Source organism: Phaenicophaeus curvirostris, chromosome 6 (genome assembly GCF_032191515.1).
Source record: "Phaenicophaeus curvirostris isolate KB17595 chromosome 6, BPBGC_Pcur_1.0, whole genome shotgun sequence".
NCBI lineage: Eukaryota > Metazoa > Chordata > Aves > Cuculiformes > Cuculidae > Phaenicophaeus > Phaenicophaeus curvirostris.
The window spans coordinates 57,379,494-57,403,572 of record NC_091397.1 but is presented as its reverse complement, the minus strand read 5'-3'; the positions used below and the strand labels follow the sequence as shown (position 1 = coordinate 57,403,572).

Here is a 24,079-nt window from a genome sequence, read left to right as displayed (position 1 = left end):
AATCTAATGGTTCCTGCATTCACTGTGCATAAAAGGAACACAAAAAAATTAGAAGAAAGTCCTAGAAAGTTTTTACCACATTGCATTTGTCTCAGGGCAAGTAAGCATGTTTGAAGATTGAAAACCCTATTGAAAAGTAAATTGCTCAAATAACTAACACCAAACACTTTGTATATCAGAAGGCAGTAACATTTTTAAAATAGCTCTGCTGAATAATTGCTTCTCCCAAACTAGTGCACTACATGCTACAAGTCCTTAAAGAGTGATAGTTGTCCTCTGTGATACTCAGCTTTTATCTAATATTCTTGAAGTTTTCTCGTCGTGAGTGTAAAACATGTATTATGTAGTCAGTGTTTTGGTTTAACCCTGACAGGTCTTCCTAATATACACAAACACACGGTTTTGGGTCAGGGCTTTTGGTTTGTTTCAAGAAAAACTTCTATAAAAGCACGATTCAGTTATCCTTTTTTGTTCAGAATTGAGGGACTGGTTCCATTATGTTTTCAGCTTTGAGAATTATGGTCTGACATGCAGACTAAGTTTGTTCCAACTCCCCATGTATGCATTTAGATAAAAGTAAATGAAGTGAACTGTTTGCATTGCTATGGACTAAGGATCTGTGGGGATACTCCTTGGGAAGAAAGAGCTGTGAGTTGTGGCTCATCCTCTGTACTGCTTCTGGGTTTGTGAATGATGGTGCAGTGACATTAAGAGTTAGTGCTCTTAGAGGGCAGAAAACAAGAATTTGGAGAAAAGTAGATACAATAGAAAGGTATGCTGGGGAGACCACTAGGGGTTGAGAGCCTGGTTTGAGGAGGTGGAGCTGCATTGGTATCATGGGAAATATAGCTTGGGCTTGTCTTTCATTCAAGGCTGAACTTATTAAGCAGGCAAAAAATAGTGTCTACCTTTACACTCATGCTGACCTCATATTTGGGTAAAGACTTTATAGTATACACAGGAGTATACTGACTTTTCTGGGTTGTTGATGTGCTGCTCGCTAGCAGTGCTTACTAATACGCAAGAGATTAAATTAGCAATGAAATACAGCAGTAGATGTTCCAGACTTTGCTCGAGCACCACAGCTGTATCCGAGCTGGCCAACTCCAAGGGAGATTCTAGCCGCTGGAAATGACTAGAGTATAATGACTCCTATGCCCATGTTCTGTTCTAGGAAACAAGGGAATTAACACAGCTCCGCACATCCTGAAGTTCCCTTTAAATCAAAGGATTTAATAAAAGACGATTTAAGCTCTCCGTTTCCATATGCTTTGCATTTTTATTGGTGCAAAGCTGTGCAAACAGGACTATCAAACCTTTGCCATAAAAGCTAATGGCTGTGGGAAACGAGCCTCTTCTAATGATATAATCAGAGTAAATTGACCTGTATGTTTTTATTGCAAGAGGCAGAATAGGTTGATTTCAGAAGCCAAATAGTCTTTGACTCATTGTTTGCAGGCATGGATTGCATCAACAAAATTTAACCATCTCCTGTAAAAGCAGGAAGTTTCATAGAAAAGAAAGGCTAAAAGTAAGGTTGGCCGAGAAACAAAAGTTGTGTTGTGAAAAATTTCAAGGTTACATTGCTTGTTTTCATTCCGTATTGCGGCTTGGGAACAAAGTCAGCCTGGAGTAGTCAATAGCTCTGTCTCCCACAGTCAAGGTCACTTCTGAGGCTGTGGTTTTAATGTTGTGTTTGTGAGTCCAAACTGCTATACCAGTAGCTATTTTGAGTAGTACCTTTTCCAAAGTGCTGTTATATGCATCTTTCTCACAAACTAAAAACACAGTGGTGTTGTCAGGAGTACCTCCTCGACGCTGAGTGTCTGTGTCATTCCCCAGTTATGGAAGTGTCTGTACATTGCCTTGGAACTCCATCTCCACGTGCCATTAAACAGCAGAGTTCTGATACATTTACTGTACTCCAGAATCAGCTATGACTGTCCTTTTCTGCTAGAGATTTCCTAATGCTGTGTTGCTAGATGTCTCCTCCTTTTCCATTTGCCTTTTTCAGCTGATATCCAGCATCAGTTGACTCCATTGGCGTCACTCAGAGCTTGCACAATGTGCAAAAAAAGGAAGATCTTGGTTATTTTGCAAAGGCATGATCTGTCAGACAATGAGGCAGACTGCTGGGTTACTTTGCATTTTGATGCCTTTTATGTAATTTGTGTCGTTCTCAGTAATTGCCCCTCACGTTCATAGGGCACTGTGTCCATATGGTGATGTAGTTAGACTGGGAAACCCAAATCTGTCAGAGAGGTATTGGCAGAGTTAGGAATGGAAGCCTGTATCAGTCACCAGGACTTGTTTCCTAGTGACGCTTTTCACTAAATTTATCCAGGAATGCATGTATACGTCTATTTATGTCTTTTTTATATCTCTTATCTATATATCATCTTCTGGTATACTCCATTTTTCTTTTTAGGAACACTCTAACATTTCATTATTTTTTTTTTTTAATGACATGTAGAAAAAGAAGGCCTAGGATGTTTTTTTGTTTAGATTGGGATTTATTTTTTTTGCTGTTGGATTGTTTGTATTTAGTGGAAAGGTGTTTTTACTCACTTACCATGCTCACAGATATGTTTTTCCTTTTACTCACTTGCCAGGTTTGCTGAAGTATTTTTCCAGGACTCAGAATTTAATAGTGCCAGTCATGTTTTACACTCTTCTTTTTACACATCTTTTCCTTAGCAAATACATGTGTCTCTTGCTGAGTTTAAGTTTGCTGCTGCTTCTCTTCTTGGTAAAGAATATTTTTAAGTCATTACACAGCTTATAGAGTGATGCTGCAGTGGACAACCATTAATAGAGAAGTGAAACTAATTTACCAACCCAGTATGTAATAGAAATAAGAGAGAGGGAAGTTGTCTGGTTTTTTTTACTCAAGTAATGTTAGGAATTTTTTATAAAGCATAATAGATGTACAGTATTCAAGTTGAAATCTCCTTTTCTGGGCAAGGGTGAGTACCTCTTAAAGCTGATTTTCAGGCATACCTTGTAACCCTCTTGGAAAAACTGGTGGTGACAAAGCTTGTTTTTAAAGCATGGCGTTGTGCACAAAGGGTAGAGAGAATTAATACTTGTTTGGGGAAAAAAGGGGGGAAAAAACTTTATTCCAGGATTAGGTTTTAGGATTGGCAGTTAAAGCACAGACACTCCTTTTTTTTTCCTTGTAATCTGAGCAAGTAAGTGTCAGACACAATAATCATGGAAAAGCTCCCCCTCTGTAACATTTTTACAATGCTTTTCATTGTTTCTGCACATTCAGCCAAGGTGAATTGAGAAGCTGTGTGTTAGCTGGGGCAGTTACTACCCGTCCACTATGCAGCAGTCAGGTTTAGCTCCTTAAGCCACAGAAAGGTAAAGATAACTGCAGCATGCTGCGTAAAAGCTGCAGCCTCCCTCAGAAGTCGTGCTACATGCAAGTTACTGAATGCCACATTATCTGTGGAGAGGGACAGCCTGGCTGATGGATTCCTTAGAGCAAGACAGGATACAGAAGTTAAGGAAAAAAAGCTTCGTAGAGGCTAGATAATTCTGTAGCTTCTTGCCTTAACTAGTCTTCAACAGTTTGAAGAGTATAAGCTGCTAGTTAAATTATGGCTTTTTCTTTTAAGAAAGCGAATGGTGCACCCTCCAAAACCAGCAGAAACATGTACCAACAGTGAAGTTGATGTAAATCTGAATTCTTGGCTGTACTTGAACAAAGTGCTGTGTGTTTGAAAACCTGTTTAACGTCTCTCAAACTCCAGTATGCATTATTGTTATACCATCTCTGATCGTAAGTTTATTTTCATAATAGGGAGGCAGGAAATTATTATTACATATATGATACTTGTCTTGCCTTTGTTGCTTAGAGTTTAGGCTTGCCACACTTCTGATAACCGTAAATAGCTGCAGTTGTTGGAGCATGATTAAATTTTGTGAAGGAGGCTGGAAAAGTGCAGTTTAACCTTCGTAAGTTACTTTTTATTATATGTGTATGCCTGTGCAGTTCCCAGCACAAAATTTGGCCCTTGTTGAAAATACCTTTTGGCATACATCAGTTAGAACTAAGCCAGTAGAAACTTGCCCTTAGCTTTGGCTCAATGGTAACTCAGTCTTGTCTGGACTCTGTTATTGGTGAAGTGGCAGGAAAAATCTCAGTTCTTTTTTTGGCCAACTCATAAAAAATTTTTTCTTGCCTTAGCATGTGATTTTTAAAAGAAACTGAGAAGTTTATGCTGTCAGTTATGGTTTTAGAGTAGGCTTGTAACTAAATAATAAATATTTTGTGAATGAAAGCATATCCATAAATGTTACTGCAATAAGGGACTGTGTACTTGGGAACTGCAGTAGTAATATAGCCAGAATGTGTATACTGGGCATTAATAAACCTTTTTCAGCCTTCTTTTTTGTCCAAAAAAATCAGCTTTTGGAACCAATGGTACTAAGGTTGTCAGTTGCCAATCCTTGACTTCATGTTGTGCAAATGGGTCTCTTGAGACTGGAGAGTTATCAGCAAAGGGGTTTGCATCCAGCAATACTGTATATCTCATTTGTTGAAGCATTTCATCTTTGCACTGGAAACCCAAACTGGATTTTAAGATCTGTCTTCTGCCTTAGCAGTTTAGAAAGACACTCCTCTCCACCCCTCACTACCACAGATGTTGTATTAATAAACTAGATGAGCCTCCAATAAATTCAGTACCTAAACTAACCATAGGGAAGAAAGAATTTGGACAACTGTTTTTCAGTTTTCCCATTCATGTGGAAATATGGTACAGTTGTTCCAGTCACAGGCACTGTTTTGTTTTATAAAGTGCACGTTACAGTAGGACACGGATGTTTTGTTATACAATCGCATTTAATTTTGGGAAATGTGTGTTGTGCAGATAGGATTATACATTTTAAGAAAGGAGTCTCAGAAATTACTGCGGGAAATTAATCAGGCCAAACTCATTATTTGGTTTATTCTGGTTTACTGTTTACCGTGACTGGGAATTAATTTGGCTTATTCCTTATCTGTGAAGCTAGATACACAGGTCTCTCATTTCTTCCTGTCAACTATTTATTCTTATCAGAACAGCTCTGTCTCTTATGGTGGATGTTCCTTGATTGGTAATTTCAAAGTTCATGCTGTCTCCTCCCTGTTTTGTCCCACGGTTGGCTTTGCCCACTGTTACACTGCACATCACCAATTCTTATCTTTCCCTGTCCTTTGACAATTTTACTGAATCCTTCACTTCACTCTCTTTTTTTCTTTCATCTCTGCTATCTTTGGTATCCAGTTGAAGATGGGAGTGATGATTCTGTGCCAAGAACAATTACATTGCTTTTATTTTTACTCCTTCGACAACATTTCATCCTGTGCCTTTGCGCTTTACCAGTACTGTCTAGAAAGGCAAGCTGCACTACCCCATGCATGTCATGTCAGTACCTACCTGGAATCCTCACCCTTGTTCTTCTCTCCTGTGGTTTGCAGTAACCCTTTATTCAGTTTTCCCTCTGTTCCAGCACTTTCCTGGGCTGCTTTCTAGCTTATTGATTCCAGCATTTCTATATGAATTTCCTCCCCTTTCATCTACATTTCTTTTTTCATATTGTCTGCCTGGCAAAATTTGTCAACAACAGTTTATATGAAGTAGAAATATTAGTCTGACTTTTGAAATGAATGAAGTTGCCACTAACCTATGTGTTATCAGTATAATGCTGCAATTGTTCTGTACTAGGCTTTTCTCTTTTGCTAATAATCTTAATGGTATGTATGTTGCTAATACTAATAACTTGCAAGCTGTGATTAGTTCCTGAGATCATCAGTTATTCAAAGTGACCTTTTTGAGGACTGGCTGTTCATATGATAGGAGATCTTATCTTTGACTCCATAGCTGAAATCAGTTAAATAAAGATAAAAAGGATATTTTAGTACATGTTTTCCTATACAGGTGTTCACTTGGGAAGTAGCTCTCATTACCCTAAAAAGAGAGATGATATGGAATATTGCAGCTTGGAAAGAAAGAATCTGAGAGACAGTACATGTAGCCAAAACTCTGGATGAAAAAACAGCTTTTCTTCAAATTTTTTCAGTATAATGATATGCAAATTATCATGATGGACCAGTTAAGAGATGTAGCCTTTCCAGTCTGCAGTAATTAATTTTGTTTTGTTTCCAGTATGTTTTATACTAATATAATGTGCCATTCTGAGTGTGCCACTAAACAGTGTTGATAACCAGCACTGCTGTGCTGTGCACTGAGTGTCATACAAGCCTTTCTTACAGCTCTTGGCAGGTGAACTCTGTTTTGTGTAGAAGCACAGTGGTCTACGAGAGACTTGTGCTGAACGGATACACTGATGCTGACATTCAAGTTGAGCTGATCAAGTCCCTTGGATATCTCCAAAAGGATATCTCTTCTTCCCAATTCCGACTGCCAAAGTTTCATAGCAAAGAGTAGTAACTGAAGCAATGACCTATAAAACAGAGATGTGAAAAGGGTATAAAGGACTTTGCTGATGGACCTGTCAGTAGGCACGTTTTTTGTGACTGTTAGTACAGAATGATGGGTCTTTAATCTGTGACACACGTAATGTTGAATGAATTTGAATCCACTTTTGAACAAAAATCTGCCTCTTCTGGGAAACTACTCATTCCATAAAATGCAGTAGGGGAATATTTATAGAAGGTGAGAAAATATTTTGGGTTCCATGCAGAGTGAATAATGAATAGCTCAGTCGAGTGTAAATGACTTAAAGGCAAATGTCTGTGAAGACATAACATAAGCTACCTGGTAAATATTTTGTGTTAGGCAGTAAATCAGCAAGGTTCATGCCAAAGATAAAATTTCTCTTCAAAGTTATTCTAAATCAGGATCTTAAAAAATTCACTGTGAGAATGGTGTTTTCTTTGATATGTACACATAGTTCTAGACTGCAGATAAAAAAAAAAATCTGGCAAGTATTCCCTCCCCAGACTGCCTTTGTTCTGTTTTACTTCTGTTTGGATGCGTTGTCATCACTCTTAATCTGGTGAAGTAATTTTTGAAATCTTGGTTTAAAATTAGGTATTTTACAATTCCCACATATCATCATAAGTCATGAATGCTTGGTTTTATATTTCACTGCAGCGGAAAACAGATGTGCCACTTCAAATGCAGTAACATGCACAAAGTGTCTTGCTTTGGGTCCAGAGTGCGGATGGTGTGCTCAAGAGGTATGGATTTTCCCCTTATTTACATTTGACTTACGGTTTAGCTGCTTCTGATCATATAAAGATAAAAGATTTTTAAACTGTGAAAATTATAGTGAGAAATAGCAATAAAGTCTTTAAATGACCCCTGGAGACAGAACCTGAGAAATCATGTGAAATATATTTTGTTTCCAAAGGAGAAAAAGCAATCCTTGATTTGGAAAATTGCAGTAATTTTAAATTAAGTGAGAGCTTTTTAATACAATCCATCTGCTTTGTAGACAGCTTTGGAAGATTACAGTAGCTTTGAGAGTTCAACAGTTTTTGGCTTCAAAAGCAAAATTATTTATCGGTAATTTATATTAAGTCATCATTATATGTCAGAGCAAATCTATACATATACACCTCTATATGCATTTAGCAAAACATTTTACTAACTTTGAAGTTAACTCGGACTTCACCATGTCTTATGACCCTGTCAGAAATGAAAAATAAAAAATATTCATTTCTTATTTTGACACTTGAAAACATCAGTTCTGAGACTTGTCACAGAAAATCAGTCTTAGGGGGAAAGAATTATTCTGAAATCGTTAATGCTTTCTGAACTGTAAGAATATTGGAATTTCTAGTTTTGTTTGATTAAAAAAAACCAAACAGTTGATTATATGATTTTGAGTAAGGTTGGACCATTTTAAGCACTTCAGAGGAACAAGATTTTTAAGAATTTCCCTGGCAATTCCAAACTCAAATGGTCTTGAAGATCACATGAAACTTATCTGTAGCAGTTTTCATTAGGAGAGAAGGTAGATAAATTTTGAGGAGGGTGCCTGGAAGAGATAAGGAGCTAAGGCACCGGTGTAACTTTATCCAAGATACTTTGTCTTGGAAGAATTAACTTAGTCCGAAACAAGTGTTAGGTAAAGTAATGCAAGAGGAGCAGTTTTTCAAGAGAAGCCTTAGGGCCTGTGTAGATGGCACAACACATTACAGTGAGGAGTGTTCCATTGTTGTGGCCATGTATCTTACAAAAGGCACAATTTAATCTTTCTACATCTGTGTTTACCATGGAACAGCACTTATTGACTTTTCCATGCTATGGAGCTGCAGTAGGTCTCCTAATTAGGCACTCAGATTTGCCCATGTTTCATATCTGCTCTGCTTCTCTTGCATCACTTCTCATATCAGTCCTGAGAGCTGTTCATGGAAGCCAAGGGTTTATCAAACTGTCTTACACTGTTCTTTGATAGCTGGGTCACCTACGCACCATTCCTGGTTGTGGAATGGCAAGACCCATATTAATGCAGATAGAAATTTTCCAGAGTAAAGTTACAGGAGCAGGTTTTAGCTTAGCCTGCCAGCTTCATCTCAGCAATGTTTTTAATGAGAAAATCAGCCCTAAGGAACGCTTGAGATGCTGTAACTTTATACCCACACACAGTGAACTTCAGAAAATGCTAAATATCTATCAGTTGTTAGTGATAGCATTGAGAGTAGCTAAATTCTTTGTACATTTAAAAGCCTAGCTTTTTGGAATGTATATGCATCAAAAAGGATATGTAAATAGCAGTAACGAAGAAAAGCAATCTCGGTTGTCTACGGTAAAGGTTATGGAAAATATATATCAGAGTTAGACTACAAAAATGAGTTGGAACTTGGAAAACAAGATGCATGACTGTCAGTCTCATTCTTCAGGGGCCTTCTCCGGTCTTTTCAGGGTCTGGATGACTATTCTCTAATACACAGTAGGCTGTATGGACTTTTTAATTGTTTATTTTCACCATCTGCCTCTGATATATCAGATATTGTCCATTGTTTGGTCTCCAGCTGTGGCTATGATGGACCAATGCTTTGAAAGAGTACAAAGGATCTTTTTTTTTCTTTTTGTTTTTTTTTCTGTGCATGATCAGGATCATGTTAATCATCAGATTTATAGTCAGGAAGGAATTTTGCATTGAATCACATTGGCACAATTTTGGAAACCTTTTCCTCTCACTGCAACAAAGGATGTGCTGCTTCTGAGAGCATCCTACTACTAAGCACTTTCCTATTGCTACAGAGGCTTTTTTTATGTTGGTGGCATCTTAAAATGTCCAGTCCTGTAATACGTAGGTTCCTCTTTCTGAGGACTGAAATTATATAATCCAGCTGGTGTTTGGATTTGTTGTAGGGTAGGGGATAGAACTTAAACATCTGTGATTGACAGACAAATTCAGGATAGATAAATCTAAAGCTGATTTCTGCTGCTAGTTCTAAATAATAGCTTGAGTAACATTACCAGTGGATTCCTCTGAAAAGCAGCCTGTTTTGATGTTGTGTGAATGACACCTTGTTGCTATAATTAACTCCTAGCTAGCACAGAACATTTTTTAGTAACATAGTACTAGTAGTAGTTTCCTTTTTCTGGAAAGTCAGTTTGTTCTGACTGTGCAAGATCCTCTTTCTCATACAAAAGTTCTGTCATTTGTAGAAAGAATTCATTGTGTCAATTAGGTTTAACTTTTAATTTAAATATTTCGTCATTGCCCTTATTAAACCCACATGGCTATCTTGAACTCATTCTGCGATTTATGCAATTATAGTAGCGTATTTTATTTTTTCCAAGACTATTATTTTGGTTTTTTTCTTTCCTTTGAAGAAATTACAGTTGGTTTTTTTCAGCTTAGATTGTTTTGTACTTTTTGTCTCTTTTAAAATAGGATTTCATGGCTGGCGCAACACAGAAGGGACGCTGTGACACTGTTTTCAACTTAATGAAAAGAGGCTGCCAATCAGATTTTGTAGAAAATCCCACAGTTCGTGTCACAATACCCAGTGACCATGAAACAAATACACAAGTGACACCAGGAAAAGTTTCAGTCCAACTGCGTCCAGGTTGGGTTGTCTCTAACACATTGATATTATAGTCAATTTAAACTAAACACAAGACTATTAAATACAGATAATTTGTGAAGAAGCAGATGGCATAATAATTTTGAAGAACAATGCTATCCCTATATTGTAGGAATATGGTGGTGTTGCTCTCATATTCAAGTATGGTTTTTAGCAAGAAGTGTTTCTGTCAAATGCAGCTGAAGGTCAGAAAAATGCAAGTAATAAGTGGAAGAGGTTTTTTCTGCTTTCTGTTGTAGTTTCTTTATTCTTCCTCTTTAGCTGCTTACACAAATCATTTTCCCTTACATGCATATAAATTGTATTCCTTAGTGACAGTAAATGGAGATAGAATCCTTAATTATTTTCTTACTTTTAAGTGCATTGACTAGAAGAACTATGAAGACACCAAAGCCACTATATAAGAGTTGACTTAGGTATTCACTGCCTAACATTTCATTTCTAAATTGTGAGGCACTTGGCTGGAATAGAATCTACAAGTCCTTTTATGGATCTGAGGTTTGCTAGTATATCTCTACTTTCCCTCAAGTGAACTGATGTTAAATCAGTGTGTGTTCTCTGCCTCTAAAGTAGCTTTAGCCAACAGCAGAACTGGAAGGTGATATAAAGGAATGCAGGGTGTGTTTCATATTAAATTTAATTATTTGATCATTTAATTATTTAATTAAGGTAATTTAATTAAAATAATTATTTAGTTTAAAATTTAATTTTATTTATTCTTTTATAAATTTAATGTAAGTATTTCTTTTGCAAATTATAATTGGAGAAAGAAATATGTCATTTAAGAAGGATCAGTCTTCGGTAGGAAAACGTTAAGCTAACAGGAAAAGTATCTTGCTGATCTTTGCTGTATAAAAGATAGTTTTCTGTCAATTACAAGTGAAAAAGGAAGGGATTGTATATCACAAAGGAACTCTGGTTTTCCATATTTGTAATAACATTTTCCAGATTTATAATAATAAAATTGAGAAAATAATATCAGCATTTCCTCTCCTTTCCCCACTCTCCTTCCAAAGAAATGACTGATGCTCTGCTTGGTACTGAAAAATGGTCTCAGGAATGTTCTGGATGTGTCTGTAATCACATTTATATCCATAAGTATGCTGAATTCATAGAAAAAACATTAGCATTCTTGAATTTTTGTTTAATGAACTTTTTTGCCAGTAAATAGTGGAATTAAGTTTGGGGTTCTGTATGCTTTGCAGAAGTTCTTGCATTAGGGAGGCAGAAGACTGAAATTCCAAGGGCTCTTGAAGAGTAATTTTTGATATATAGATGTCTTGGCTGTATTTCATACCCCAGGGAAACACACAGATATACAGCTATAGTTGTGCCTCAAACCAGAAATTTGATACATTATAATCATGCAGACAATGACGGGGGTTTTTATGATGCTGTGGGGGTTTATCACTGTTTACATATACTCAACTGTCAGGATTTATGTAGGAAAAAATAAAGCTGTACTCAGCATCTCACTATATGCAAACTGGAGACCTGCAAGGGTCATTTACAAGGGGTAAATTGATTTACATTGTCAAAGAAGAAACGCTTGAGACACAACACACTGAAATTCCGTTTTCTTCATGCAAGTCCTGATACAGACAAATCCTGACCTTTTCAGATGGCTTATGTTCAAAGACCATTGTAAGGAAGTAATTTGCATGTTTAACTTTTCTGGGTCAGTTCTTTGTTAGATATTTTTCAATTGTGCCATCTAGCAATGTCATAAGCACTAAAAAATGTCATGAGTGTGTCATGAGTAGAGAAGTCACATTTCAGGTGGGTTTTTTTAGTGAATCTGTTTCTGAACGTGTCTAGATAGCTTTTATTGATAACCTGCATAATTCTTCTATAATGCCTCCCTTCTTATTGTCCTTTTCTGTATCTTCATTGCATTGTACTCATCACACAAAGGATATCAGAAAGAAATTTTTCACAGAAGTGGTCAGCGGGTACTAGCACAGGCTGCCCAGGGAGGTAGTTGAGTCACCATCCCTGGAGATGTTTAAAAGACGGGTAGATGAGGTGCTCAGGGACATGGTTTAGTGGCAAATAGAAGTGGTTGGACTCGATGATCCTGGAGGTCTTTTCCAGCCGGGTGATTCTACGATTCTCTGATTCTTCTGTGAGTTCACACTTCAGGTGACATATAATAATAAGCAATTTGAAATCATGCATTAATGCCTACGTTGCCCATACTCCAGTCCTTTCACACTTTTTGCTGACATTAGAGAATATCAGGCAAGCAAAATTGCAGGGACTATTTTTAGTGGCTTTCAAAGCATTAGCATTTTTAATTACATATGAGAATGGTTATTGGTTCTGCAGAAGAGACAAACATTTGTTATCCTGAAATAGAGGAAGAGTTCTGCTTTGTATATGCCAAAAGTTGGATTTTTTTAATATTAAAACCTTATAAAAAAAAGAAATATCCCACTGATTTTTCTCATTGAATCTTTGGGAGTAGATTAGTATAAACTTGAAACATAATTTACATGAGTTTTTCAGGCTGTGCTGTCTTCATGGTACACATGTAATATTAGATTCATATAACAAACTACTTGCAGGATACGTTTGCATAGTTATAAGTGTCAAACTTGAAGTGACTGACCCCAGTTTGTATGCATATTTGTGTCCTTTGTGAGTTATAACTGCTTTTTTGGTATAATGCCAAAGGGCTTACTTGACCAGGAATGTAAAAGAAAATGAATAGAAGTCAAAGTTTTACAATAAATTGCACAGTGCCCCTACAATAAAAAAAAAATAAAATAAAAAAAAAGATGTTCTTCAAAGAGTCTCTTTATAGCTTGTTTTTGAATGATGCATTAAGGTTTCATTTACTCTTTGGAGGTTTTCTTGTTTGTTTGTTTTCCTGTTTGCTGCTACAAACAACTTTGTGCTGATGTTGCTGAAAAAAAAAGTACTTTTAAGAGTGTCCATTCAAAGTAGTAAATAAACTTATTTGTTTCCTTTGAATCAGGAAGTGAAGCAAACTTTATGTTAAAAGTACGTCCTCTAGAGAAATACCCCGTGGATCTTTATTATTTAGTTGATGTCTCAGCCTCTATGCACAACAATATAGAAAAACTAAATTCCGTTGGATTTGCTTTGTCTAAAAAGATGGCGAATATTTCTCTTGATTTTCGGCTTGGATTTGGATCCTATGTGGATAAGACTGTGTCACCCTATATCAGCATTCATCCAGGTAGAATCCATAACCAATGCAGGTAGGTAGTCTTTGTATATCTACTGTACCACTGAGAAATTAATTAATCACACAAATTTGCACTTTGCTGCTTTCGTAAACTTCAATATATTTGAATATATTTTGCATTTAATTTTTTAGTCAAATGTTGTTTTCTTGGTTATTTTGGATATATGATCCCTCTATTCATCACAAAATTTTGTACTTTCTGACCTAGGACTTCTCTTCTGGTATATGGTTGTGTATTCATTAACTTTCTTCTAAAAACTCCGCTTTTGTCCATGTGATGCAGTTCCTTTCAGCTCATTTAATGAACAGAAGTGATCCTCTAATCTAATTCCACGGCTGTAATATGAATGAATTCCCCTTTTAAATAAGAAAGGTGTTCTGACTTGCATTTGTTTTTTTGCATGTTATACCTTTTATACCTGGCATTCAGCACTTACATAAAGTGAGGGATCAGTTCCAAAACCCTCTGGAGAACAAGATTATTCGCAACAAATTCAAACCTGTATAAACCATAATACTTGGAAAAGCAAATATTAACTGTTCATACCTTCTCACTCATTATCTTTCTTAGGAAGACATGATCCAAAGCTCCGTGAAATCCTTAAGTATCTTATTTATTTCAGTGGTTTTTGAATTGGACACCAGTATTGAAATTTATTAGACAGATAAATGTCTATCTGGTGTCTATATAATGAGTGGAGATCAATTAGCACTTCTAGGACACAATTTCTTTTTGCCAATAAGTAGACCTCTGCAGAGGTATTAATCCTTACAGTGCCAGTTTCTCTTCAGTGACTGTAAATTGAGGCGGGCGGTAGGCAGGTTATGGTCTGGATCCCTCACTGTGTGCAGAAGGAGTTGAATGAGTTGAAATATGGTCAGCATCTCAGAATCGGATGACCAATTCAGCTTGTGCTGTAAATTCCACTGCCTTAAATGGGTCACAGAGCAATGACCTGTGTAAGTGCTGTGGCATTAGTTTATGTCAGACTTCATATTTTCTCTCTTATACATAATTTCAGAAAGCATCATTTATGACTAAGATGATACTGAAAATGGAGTTTCCCATCCCTTTAATGGGATTGCTGTCACTAATCTCAACATTCATGTTATGTACATTTACTTGCTAGTAGTGGATGTGGGAACTTAAATTTTATTTTAGTTTTGATCCAGTAGCCTGTATATCAACCTATTAAAAGATCTTAATGTTGCAGTGTAATAGTCTGTTCTCAGGATAATCAAAGCAATGCTGTACCACTCTGTAGACATACCAAAAGGTATCATATACTCTCTGGGATCACACCATTGTTCACATTGTATTTCTTTTGTTCTATACTGAAACACTACATACGTTCTGTTACTATATTAGCTACATTGTATTATATAGATTTGGATAAAATATCAAGAAAAATGAATTTTTCATAGTAAATTAGACTAATTCCACTGAACTTAATCTCATGTGGATTTATTCTTCTTTTCTTTAAGTATTTCTTTCACTTTGCATATATACAATTTCATCAGCAACAGGATTTTATAGGTTAATAGGGGTGCAGCATTTACATCTCGTTCAAATGGAAAATATGGAATGTGTTAGACGTCTGTTTTGTTTTGATTTTTTTACAGTGATTATAATTTAGATTGTATGCCTCCTCATGGTTACATTCACGTGCTGTCACTGACTGACAACATAGCAGAATTCAGAAATGCAGTGAATAAACAAAAAATTTCTGGGAATATTGATACACCTGAAGGGGGGTTTGATGCAATGCTCCAAGCAGCTGTGTGCCAGGTAAGGAGATTATTAACAAAAGACTAAATGGTAGTTCATGCATGAAGATATATATATATATCTATGTGAATGCGATGGTGCTCAGTGTTCCTGAATTCAGAATGTCACTTCTAGGCCTGATAATAATAAGATATCTTCCCCCTTTCCCTTCATTTCCCCTTTAACTATACATTTCTATTTCCCATTGAAACGGAAAGGAAAGCATAAGGAAATATTTTTCAGTACTGGTTAATGATGTTCTTCAAATTCTGGATAGACATAGGATAGACAATGAAGGTGGCTGCTTCTTGCTTGAGCAGGCACGTGTATTAATTTCAATCAACCATAAAACTATTTCAGAGATCATTAAAGCCCTCCTTGTGTTCCTGAGTGAAGACATACTATTTGACATTTCTTCTGTTTAAGAAAGTATTTGAAGGATCAGTTTATGTGTCTGCTGTGTAAATAAGGAAAATAAATGCACTTCAGTGTTATTACAGCTTTTAAAGAATTTATATTTAAAAACAAATTAACTAAAAATTAACTTCTGTACATTGATGAAATTTCATCCCCATCTTTTCCATGCAGAAAAGGGTGGAAAAGATCTGCATCAGTAGTTCCCAAGCTGTATCATAGAATCATAGAATGATTTGGTTTGGAAGAGACCTTAAAGATCATTGAGTTCCAGCCTCCCTGTCATGGGCAGTGGCAACTTCCACTAGATCAGGTTGCTCAAAGCCTCACCCAACCTGGCCTTGAACGCCTCTAGGGATGGGGCATCTGTGACAACCTGTTCCAGTGCCTCATCATTCTTACAGTAAAAAAAATTCTTCCCAATATCTAATCTAAATCTGCCCTCTTTCAACTTAAAATCATTATCCCTTGTTCTATCCCTGCACTCCTTGATAAAAAACCCTCTCCAGCTTTCCTGTAGGCCCCCATTAAGTACTTGAAGGCTGCTATAATGTCTTCCTAAAGCCTTCTCTTCTTTAAGCTGAACAAACCCACCACTAATATTAGATAACAAGAATTTGTTTGCTCCAAAGGGCTATTATGCATGTTGTTTTTCTTCTATGCGTTGTTCTGCAAGAGAATTTTTGAAAGTTGACTGAATCATGGGTTTGCTAATGCTCTGTAAGATACTCTTTCTTGTCCTCTTGAATACCAGAACATTCAACTCCTGTCCAAATTACAGGCTCTTGGTATGTTTCTCATCATTTGGGATGATGTCAGGGCAATTATTTTGTCTTGTTAATGTTCCTTTGTTTTGGTGCAATAGGATAAGTCAAGGAGGAAAAAAGTAAACCAAACCTTGCTAAAAATGCATATTTTACAAATTTTGATGAGCTGGTAAATAAAAGGTACTTTTTATTAGACATTGTGATCACAGCTGTTATAAACAATTATTCTGTAGCTTTGGAAAAACTTGAAATTCATTTTTTTCTGCTGGACACATTCCACACTTGTGATGTGAACTCTAGAAAAATAAATGTTTCAAAAAAAACCAGTAGAACAGGAACATTCGTGAGAATGAGGAGGCACTCCTGCTAACAGAATTGTGAACCAAAATGAAAAAGAACAATGTGCAATTCATAATTATTATCATGAACTGTAATTTTTATTAATATGCACTCATTTTGCCTACAGTAGAACTTAATAACTTGCTCCCTATTGCTTTAACCGATATATCCCTGTTGCGAAAGGTGGCAGGTTAGGACATGAAGCTACTTTAAATCATTTTAGTTGCTGTGATGTATGTGGGTAGGAGTCTTGAGGTAACAAACTGAAATGATGGAGTCCTAGGAGCAAGAGGTTTCTATGGTGCTGGTGAGGAATTTGGGATATTTGGGATTATTTAAGATATAACCTGTGTATAAACAAAACTTACAATAACCCTTCTTTAGGGGAATGCTGTGTAGGATTGTCTGAGGGAGACTGATGTCTAACCTGGAAAAGACACTACACATCTCTGTACTTATTCCTGCTGTTACGAGATACTTAATCCTCTTTCGGAGCTAGCAGGGAATGAGCCTGTGAAGGGAGCTAAATCCCTCTCTGGAAAGAAAAGAAAGCAAGGCAAAGTATAAATCACGAAGACTGGCTGAGTACATTTGTAGGTAGGCACCTCACATGAAATGAAAGATACCTAGCAGTGTTAAGGGAAATGGTAGAGATGAGACAGTGTTGTAGGAAAGAGGTGCTAAGAAGGAGGAAAAAGGAGGAAAACTGTGGTAAAGGAAGAAGATGACAGAATAATTGAGAGGGGAGATGATGGAAAATGATATGAGGCGATTCATGTGAGGTGCTAAGGGGAATGGTTTGAGGTGCTAAGGGACATGGGTTAGTGTTTGATAGGAATGGTTGGACTCGATGATCCGGTGGGTCTCTTCCAACCTCGTGGTTCTATGATTCTGTGATTCTATGTGTGCCCCTAAAGTTTGATTTAAAGCAGCCATTTATTCCTTGCAAGGAAATCAATGCTATGGAAATATAAATTTGCACCTCACCAAGTTTAGATATAAGCTTGTCCTGCTACCTCCTTCACATCACTGAATTCCTAAAACACATTCAATTCGCCCATGCATATGCCACTTTACTATTAACCCCTTAAAATGTGGATAGATGTAATATTTTGCTGCATAATAGGGAATTTCTCAATCTGTAATTGCATGAAGACATTCAAACTAGTTTATTAATTGGTTGATTATACGCCAGTGTCCTTTCTGGAAAGCTGTGTGGGAAATGAAATTACAGAATGATGAGAATATCCAGTAAATAAATATAAAGTAAAAATCAAAGAGGGCCCCAAGCATCAGTATGAATGGATGCTTAGTTATCGGCTGTAATGCTTTTTGGATCCCAGAGAATTTTACAAGTGTTATACATTTGCATTTGTGTGTAATAGCTAGGAACACAATGTGGCAGCTGTTACGGAAGTCCAGTACTTAATGCATAGTTTGTATATATTTTGAGAGATCTTCCTTTAAAAAAAGCAAAGAAAGTGGTAAGAGGATCTCTGACTCATAGTGGTAGTTTTCAGTCTTAGAACACAATATGTATTTCAACACAAAATACTTTAAATAGCCTGGTTTAAACTCAATGTTGCTAAGCAGCGTAATATCTTAAAGTATACTTTCACTTTAATTTTTCGTTTTGTTAATTATTATTTTGCAGAATAGGTAGTTGCTGCTTTCTTATGCTTAATTTTGTTTTCTTTTTAGAGCCATATTGGATGGCGTAAAGAAGCAAAGCGCCTGCTTCTTGTGATGACGGATCAAACTTCCCATCTGGCCCTTGATAGTAAATTAGCAGGGATTGTAATTCCCCATGACGGAAACTGTCATTTGAAAGATAATGTGTACATCAAAGCTACAAGTATGGTAAGGTATATGTCATACATTTCGCCTTCAGAGAAGCAGTGTAAAACTTTGTAAAGGAGGTTTCTAGATTGTGGACAAAGCATTGGTTTTATTGCAGTTATTAAATAGTATTATTCAAGGTAGGCAAATAATGAAACAAAGAAGCAATCACCAGGAAATATTGACATTCTATTTGTCTGGGATAAAATATTTTTGGAGTCTGAGACAACAGTACCCAGCAGAGGAGAATAAGTTACTGGTTTTAGTGTGTTTTTTTTATTGTCATCTTATAGAAATCACACGCAATTTTAATGAAATCTAAGTAGAAAGTGTCTGGTGTGATATTTTGCACAAAAAGAAGCTGGTAATATGTACGAATTGCATAGTCCTGCAATAAGACAAAGGTAGTGGTCACATTTGTGATTAGAAGATGCATAGTTGCATTGATTGAACAGGTTTGGTACAAGTAAAACAGAATCCATAGAAAAGCAATCAGCTCCTTCATGACGGACTAGAAAATATTCTTGTGCCACAAAGCTTTGCTGTGGTAATGTAGGTTGAATGCATTTCAGTCTCACAGTGTAAAGCCAATGTGTGGTAATACACAAGTGTGCAAAAAGTTGCATCCAATCCACTGTAGCAAAATAATATGCCTTCAGCAGATATTTTTACCTTTCAAAGTAATGTCTTTAAGAATGTATAAACTAGTCATGAGTGACTGAAGAAAATAATTTTTTTCCTAAGATTTGTAGTTTTTAAGTGTTTTGGCTATTACCTTAAATAAGTGTGAATCATTTATTTAAGAAACATGAATCATTACTTAATTGCCATATAATCACCAGAAAACAGAAGTATGAATTGCGGTATGATTAGAGCACATTGCTGTTTCATTCTCAGTGCTAGCTGCACTTAGTTAAAGTGTACAGCCAGTGCTCAGCCCAAGCCAGCAACGTGCTAGTGAAATCAGTGTGGGTAACATGTAAATTTGGCTAGACCTGAATTTAATCCCAGCAACTGATGTTTACAGGGGTGGTGGGGCAGCAGGAAGCAGCTGCCGTATGGTGTGTGATCATGAAATACAGGAGGTTTCTGGGAATCAGTGGGTGTTTGGGACCTTGCTGAGTGGAGGAGGGAGCTAAGCGTGTGCTAATAGGAAGGTTCTTTGGATTTCTTATTATCTGATGTTCTTGCATTTATATACTCCCTCTGTCACCTCTTGGATATTCCCTCACAGATATCAGGATTATTTATTTCCCAGTAGCCAGTCTGTTAAGTTTCAGTATGTCTGCAGTGTCCCTGGAATGAAAACTTCCTTTATTCCCCTTCCTTTATTCTACTTAAAGCAAATAATCCCGAAACTTTCCTTTCCCAAAGCAGAGCATACTTACAAGTTATGGTGTCCCTATCTCTATTTTACTTTCTCTCTCCCCAAACCGCCTAATTACAGTGCTAAAAGTGAGAAGAAATTTGTTCTGCTTGCTAACAATTACTGAAGGTACAAATCTTATCCTGGTGTTCAGAATTCTTTTGGTAATAAAGATATTGTCTGTTTCAGAGAGGAAAAAGAAAACCCACACAACTATATTTCTTTTCTGTCCAACCTGAGAAATTTTCTTCTGTTTCATCTGGAAAGCCTCGTCTCTGTAAAATACAGACAAAATTAATTTATCTCTTTCTAAGAAACTATGACAGATGATGACTGACTAAAGAAAGTGTTTTCTGGATTCTGGGCTGAAAGATCATGATTTTACTGTCTCATATAGCATAAGAAATCTCCATGATTATTTCTATTGATGCTTTTTCTGAAACAAGGTAGTCTTTTTAGCCACCCAAATCAAATAATCTAGAAAAATGCTTAGATCTGTGGTGGCACATTTTGGCCTACGTGTTTTCTGTCTGATAGCCCATATATTTTTTTCAGCTAAGGGCTAATTCTTGCGTGCCTGCATGTAATAGTGGGAAAGAGCCTGGTAATAGAAAAGGGGTAGAATGGTAATCTTTCTCAATATTACATATATTCTGGAGCAGATTTTATGTGATAACACAGTAGTGTCTGTAAGGGTAGGTTACTGGTTTTCTGCTTTTTTTTCCTTCTCACTAGTTTAGGTGCTTATTTTAGCCTTAGATATCCATAAGGATGCTTCAAATGAACAAGCATAGTCAGGAGGGAAAAAAGATTATTCGGTATTTAAATGAAATGTCATGAAAGGCTGTCAGCTTTTTAAAAAATATGTCAGATGAAACGTATTTGTTCTTTTTTTTCCCCTTATCCATGCAATTTTGTCACCCTGTGCTAAATTAAAGACCCGTCTGTAGTCACATTGTTTTCCTACTTGGATTCTTAGGTTCTAGTAGACTTGAGAAGACTGCATTTTTGCATATTTTTATTTTGCCAGTCAAGAAGACTTTGCTTTATTTATTTGCATAAGCTTAACCTTAACATCAGAAATGTTTCCAGATTGATGCTTTTTTGCCTGTTCCTTTCTAACTTTTCCTAAGCAGTCATGCAAAGGTCAGCAAAAAAAGCATAAGAGAGGAAAGAAAACTAGTCCATTTTAATTAGATCTGTGTTTGGTTAACTCCCTTTCTGAAATACTTAACATCTGCATTAGTTATCTTCTCAGCTTAACACAATAGGTTAAAATAATAAAATGAATGATGTAATTGGCACAAGAAAGATGATCTAAAATGAAAGTACATTTGGCCTGAGCAGTAGTGGGAAGTGATAAGATAAAAATGCATAAAGTACAGCAAGGTTTTTACTGCAAGCAAAGTGAGGCTTCATGAGTGACCAACACTTCGTTGTGTCATCTCTTTAAAGGATTAAAAAAATATTGTAGTTCTGTTGATGCTTTTTCTTTTTTTTAAGTCTCTTCTAATAAAGAGAAACTTTTTCTTTCTAATCTGAAGTGAGACTTTACCTCTAACCAAGCTGGGCACTTCAGTGAGTGAGAGCTGACAAGCAGCTGGAAGTTCAGCTTCAGTTGTAAGCAGACTAGCTACTTTGAGGATCCAGTCGCTGGAACCCTTGCATGTCAATGCGTGTCATTTCTTGACTTGCTCACTACACTCCATCTTGCTCATTAACCCCATCTGAAACCCCATCTGTTTCAGGTAGTTGTAGAGAGCAATGAGGTCTCCTCTCAGCCTCCTCTTCTCCAGGCTAGAGGAGGCTGAGAGGAGACCTCATTGCTCTCTACAACTACCTGAAAGGAGGTTGTAGAGAGGAGGGAGCTGGCCTCTTCTCGCAAGTGACAGGGGACAGGACGAGAGGGAATGGCCTCAAGCTCCACCAGGGGAGGTTCTGGCCTGACATTAGGAAAAAACTTTTCATCGAAATGGTCATTGGGCACTGGCAGAGGCTGCCCAGGGTGGGGGTTGAGTCACCTTCCCTGGAGGGGTTTAAGGGACGGGTGGACAAGGTGCTAAGGGGCATGGGTTAGTGTTTGATAGGAATGGTTGGACTCGATGATCCGGTGGGTCTCTTCCAACCTGGTTATTCTGTGATTCTATGATTCTTTGAATAAGTCTTTTTCTCATAAGGGCTTGGAAACTCATTTCTGATACCTGGATACCTAGCACCTGATACCAAGATTGACTTACTTGATCACCATCTCATATTTCTTCAACACTGCCCCCGTGTTTCACACATTTACAATGCAGGAGGTATTTGCAGAACATTTGGCATCACTTGTCCATGTCTTGAGACCACTTGGTGCATCTTTGACCTGCCAGACCATTGCACGCTGCCTGTAGGAGGCCTGGAGGCCCCACCATTGTGCTCTGTGGTCATAGAGAAGGGAGGAGAGCTTAGTATTGTGTTGCGGACTACTGAAAATGACTTCAAAGCCACTGCTGCTGCAGTTCATCCACAACTACTGTGTAGTGGGAATGCATGCTCACTGGACCCTTGTGTATGGCGCGCTCCACAGCTGTAAGACAGCCTGTTTATTGCTGTGTTACCTACCTTTCATCACTTATCCGAAGGAATATAATCTCTTATCAAAGGGTAGAAAAGTTAAGAAAGGTGTGGACCCTGACTAAGATCAAACTGCAGCAAGAAATGCCTTTGATCTTTCTATACAAGGCTCTTTATAATGGTGCGATATGATGGAAAATTGATTTTGCCTCCTTGCCTAACTTTGCCTCAGCTGTTTTAGCATTTAGATTACTGCTAGGATAGCAGTTAACTTGCAGGGTGCCTTTAGTAACAAAGAGTAATGGATTGTGCAGGGAAACAGGAAAGAGAGAGAGACAGCAGGGGATAGGTGATGAAAAATATCAGGAAAAGGAAGACGTAGAAGTGTATGGTAGAAAGAGCTTGAAGGACGTGATATAAATGGGGAGGTATCTGGATGAAATCTCTGTAAGGGGAAACACGAGCCAAGATCCCAGTCAGTTCTCCATGTTTAGTCATGAATATTCAATGTTGAATTTACTTCTTGAGAAGTATTCACAGAGATATGGTAAATAAGCAGTAACTTTCAAGTGCAGTTTGTTTTAGAGTACTGGAACTGGAGGGATTTCGCATTGCCCAGGTGCACAATGCCCACTGGGACCACACAGACACCTTTGTGCTTTCCCAGATCTTGGATGAAGTGACAGCAATGCACCTCTTGTTATCAAATCCATGTCAGGTCTCTGAGCAGGAAGCGTGGTTGAGAAAATGTCACGGGTCATCACAGTGAGGACTGGAGGTATCATTCCTAAGGCAGGTCTTGGACATACAGAAAAGGATAAAGCTGTCAGTGTCACAGCCTGCCCTGAAGATTTTTTTCTGTCATCATCTGTTCATTTGGTTGGTCCTACCTTCTTTTGGACATAAGACTAGCATTCCTCTGTACATTTATATCAAGCTTTAGGGTGAGTTTGGAATCCGGTATTGTCTCTTATGTGCAATATAGGGTTTTTTCCTACTAATCTGCAGTCTTCTCTTTTATGTTTTATTTTGCAGGAGCATCCATCTCTTGGGCAGCTCTCTGAAAAATTGATTGACAATAACATCAATGTTATTTTTGCAGTTCAAGGAAGCCAGTTCCATTGGTATAAAGTAGGTTAGAAACCTGATTTATTTTTTCCAATTTTGAAAGCACATTACTTATAGTAAAAATTAAAAATATGTATAAATTATTGTATTTTTTGTAGGATCTGTTACCTTTGTTGCCTGGTACTGTTGCAAGACAGATAGAATCACAAGCAGCAAATCTCAATGATTTGGTGGTAGAAGCCTATCAGGTATGATCAGAGTGACTATGTTGTATTTGTACAGGGATTTTTCATCTTTCGTATCCTAAAGTTGGACTTATTTGAATTTTGGCATCATATCTTTAGTTACAGACTAGGTACCACCCTATAGGTACCATATAAATTCAGAGGGAAAAAAATAGTGCAGTATCTAGAGGGCTTTGCAGCATAATTCTTAGAAAACATACAACAGATGGGAATTTACAAGAAAGTAGTATGATGACAGTGAGTATTGTGGAAAGCAGGATTTACGCTGCACAAAGCAGCATAAATACTTGGGTGTTTGAGGCACAGCAGTGAAAAGTTTTGATAGGAATTTAAGAGAAAAATAATGAAATGGCTTTCTGAACTTTTGCCTGGAGTTCTCAACTGAAAGTAAAAGTATGAGAAAGAGCATAAAATCATTTTTCACAAATGATTGACAGGGAATCATC

The 24,079-nt window shown here is 37.1% G+C and overlaps 1 protein-coding gene across 1 annotated transcript in view; it reads left to right on the top strand.

The window, feature by feature from the left end:
- ITGB8 (integrin subunit beta 8) overlaps positions 1 to 24,079 on the top strand; it is a 47,815-nt gene that overhangs the window by 6,589 nt on the left and 17,147 nt on the right. The window contains exons 2-8 of the mRNA XM_069860312.1: positions 7,110 to 7,195; positions 9,868 to 10,042; positions 13,041 to 13,287; positions 14,898 to 15,063; positions 18,264 to 18,422; positions 23,356 to 23,451; positions 23,547 to 23,636. Of these exons, the coding sequence (XP_069716413.1) occupies positions 7,110 to 7,195; positions 9,868 to 10,042; positions 13,041 to 13,287; positions 14,898 to 15,063; positions 18,264 to 18,422; positions 23,356 to 23,451; positions 23,547 to 23,636 (1,019 nt within the window). The remainder of the gene's footprint in view (positions 1 to 7,109; positions 7,196 to 9,867; positions 10,043 to 13,040; positions 13,288 to 14,897; positions 15,064 to 18,263; positions 18,423 to 23,355; positions 23,452 to 23,546; positions 23,637 to 24,079) is intronic.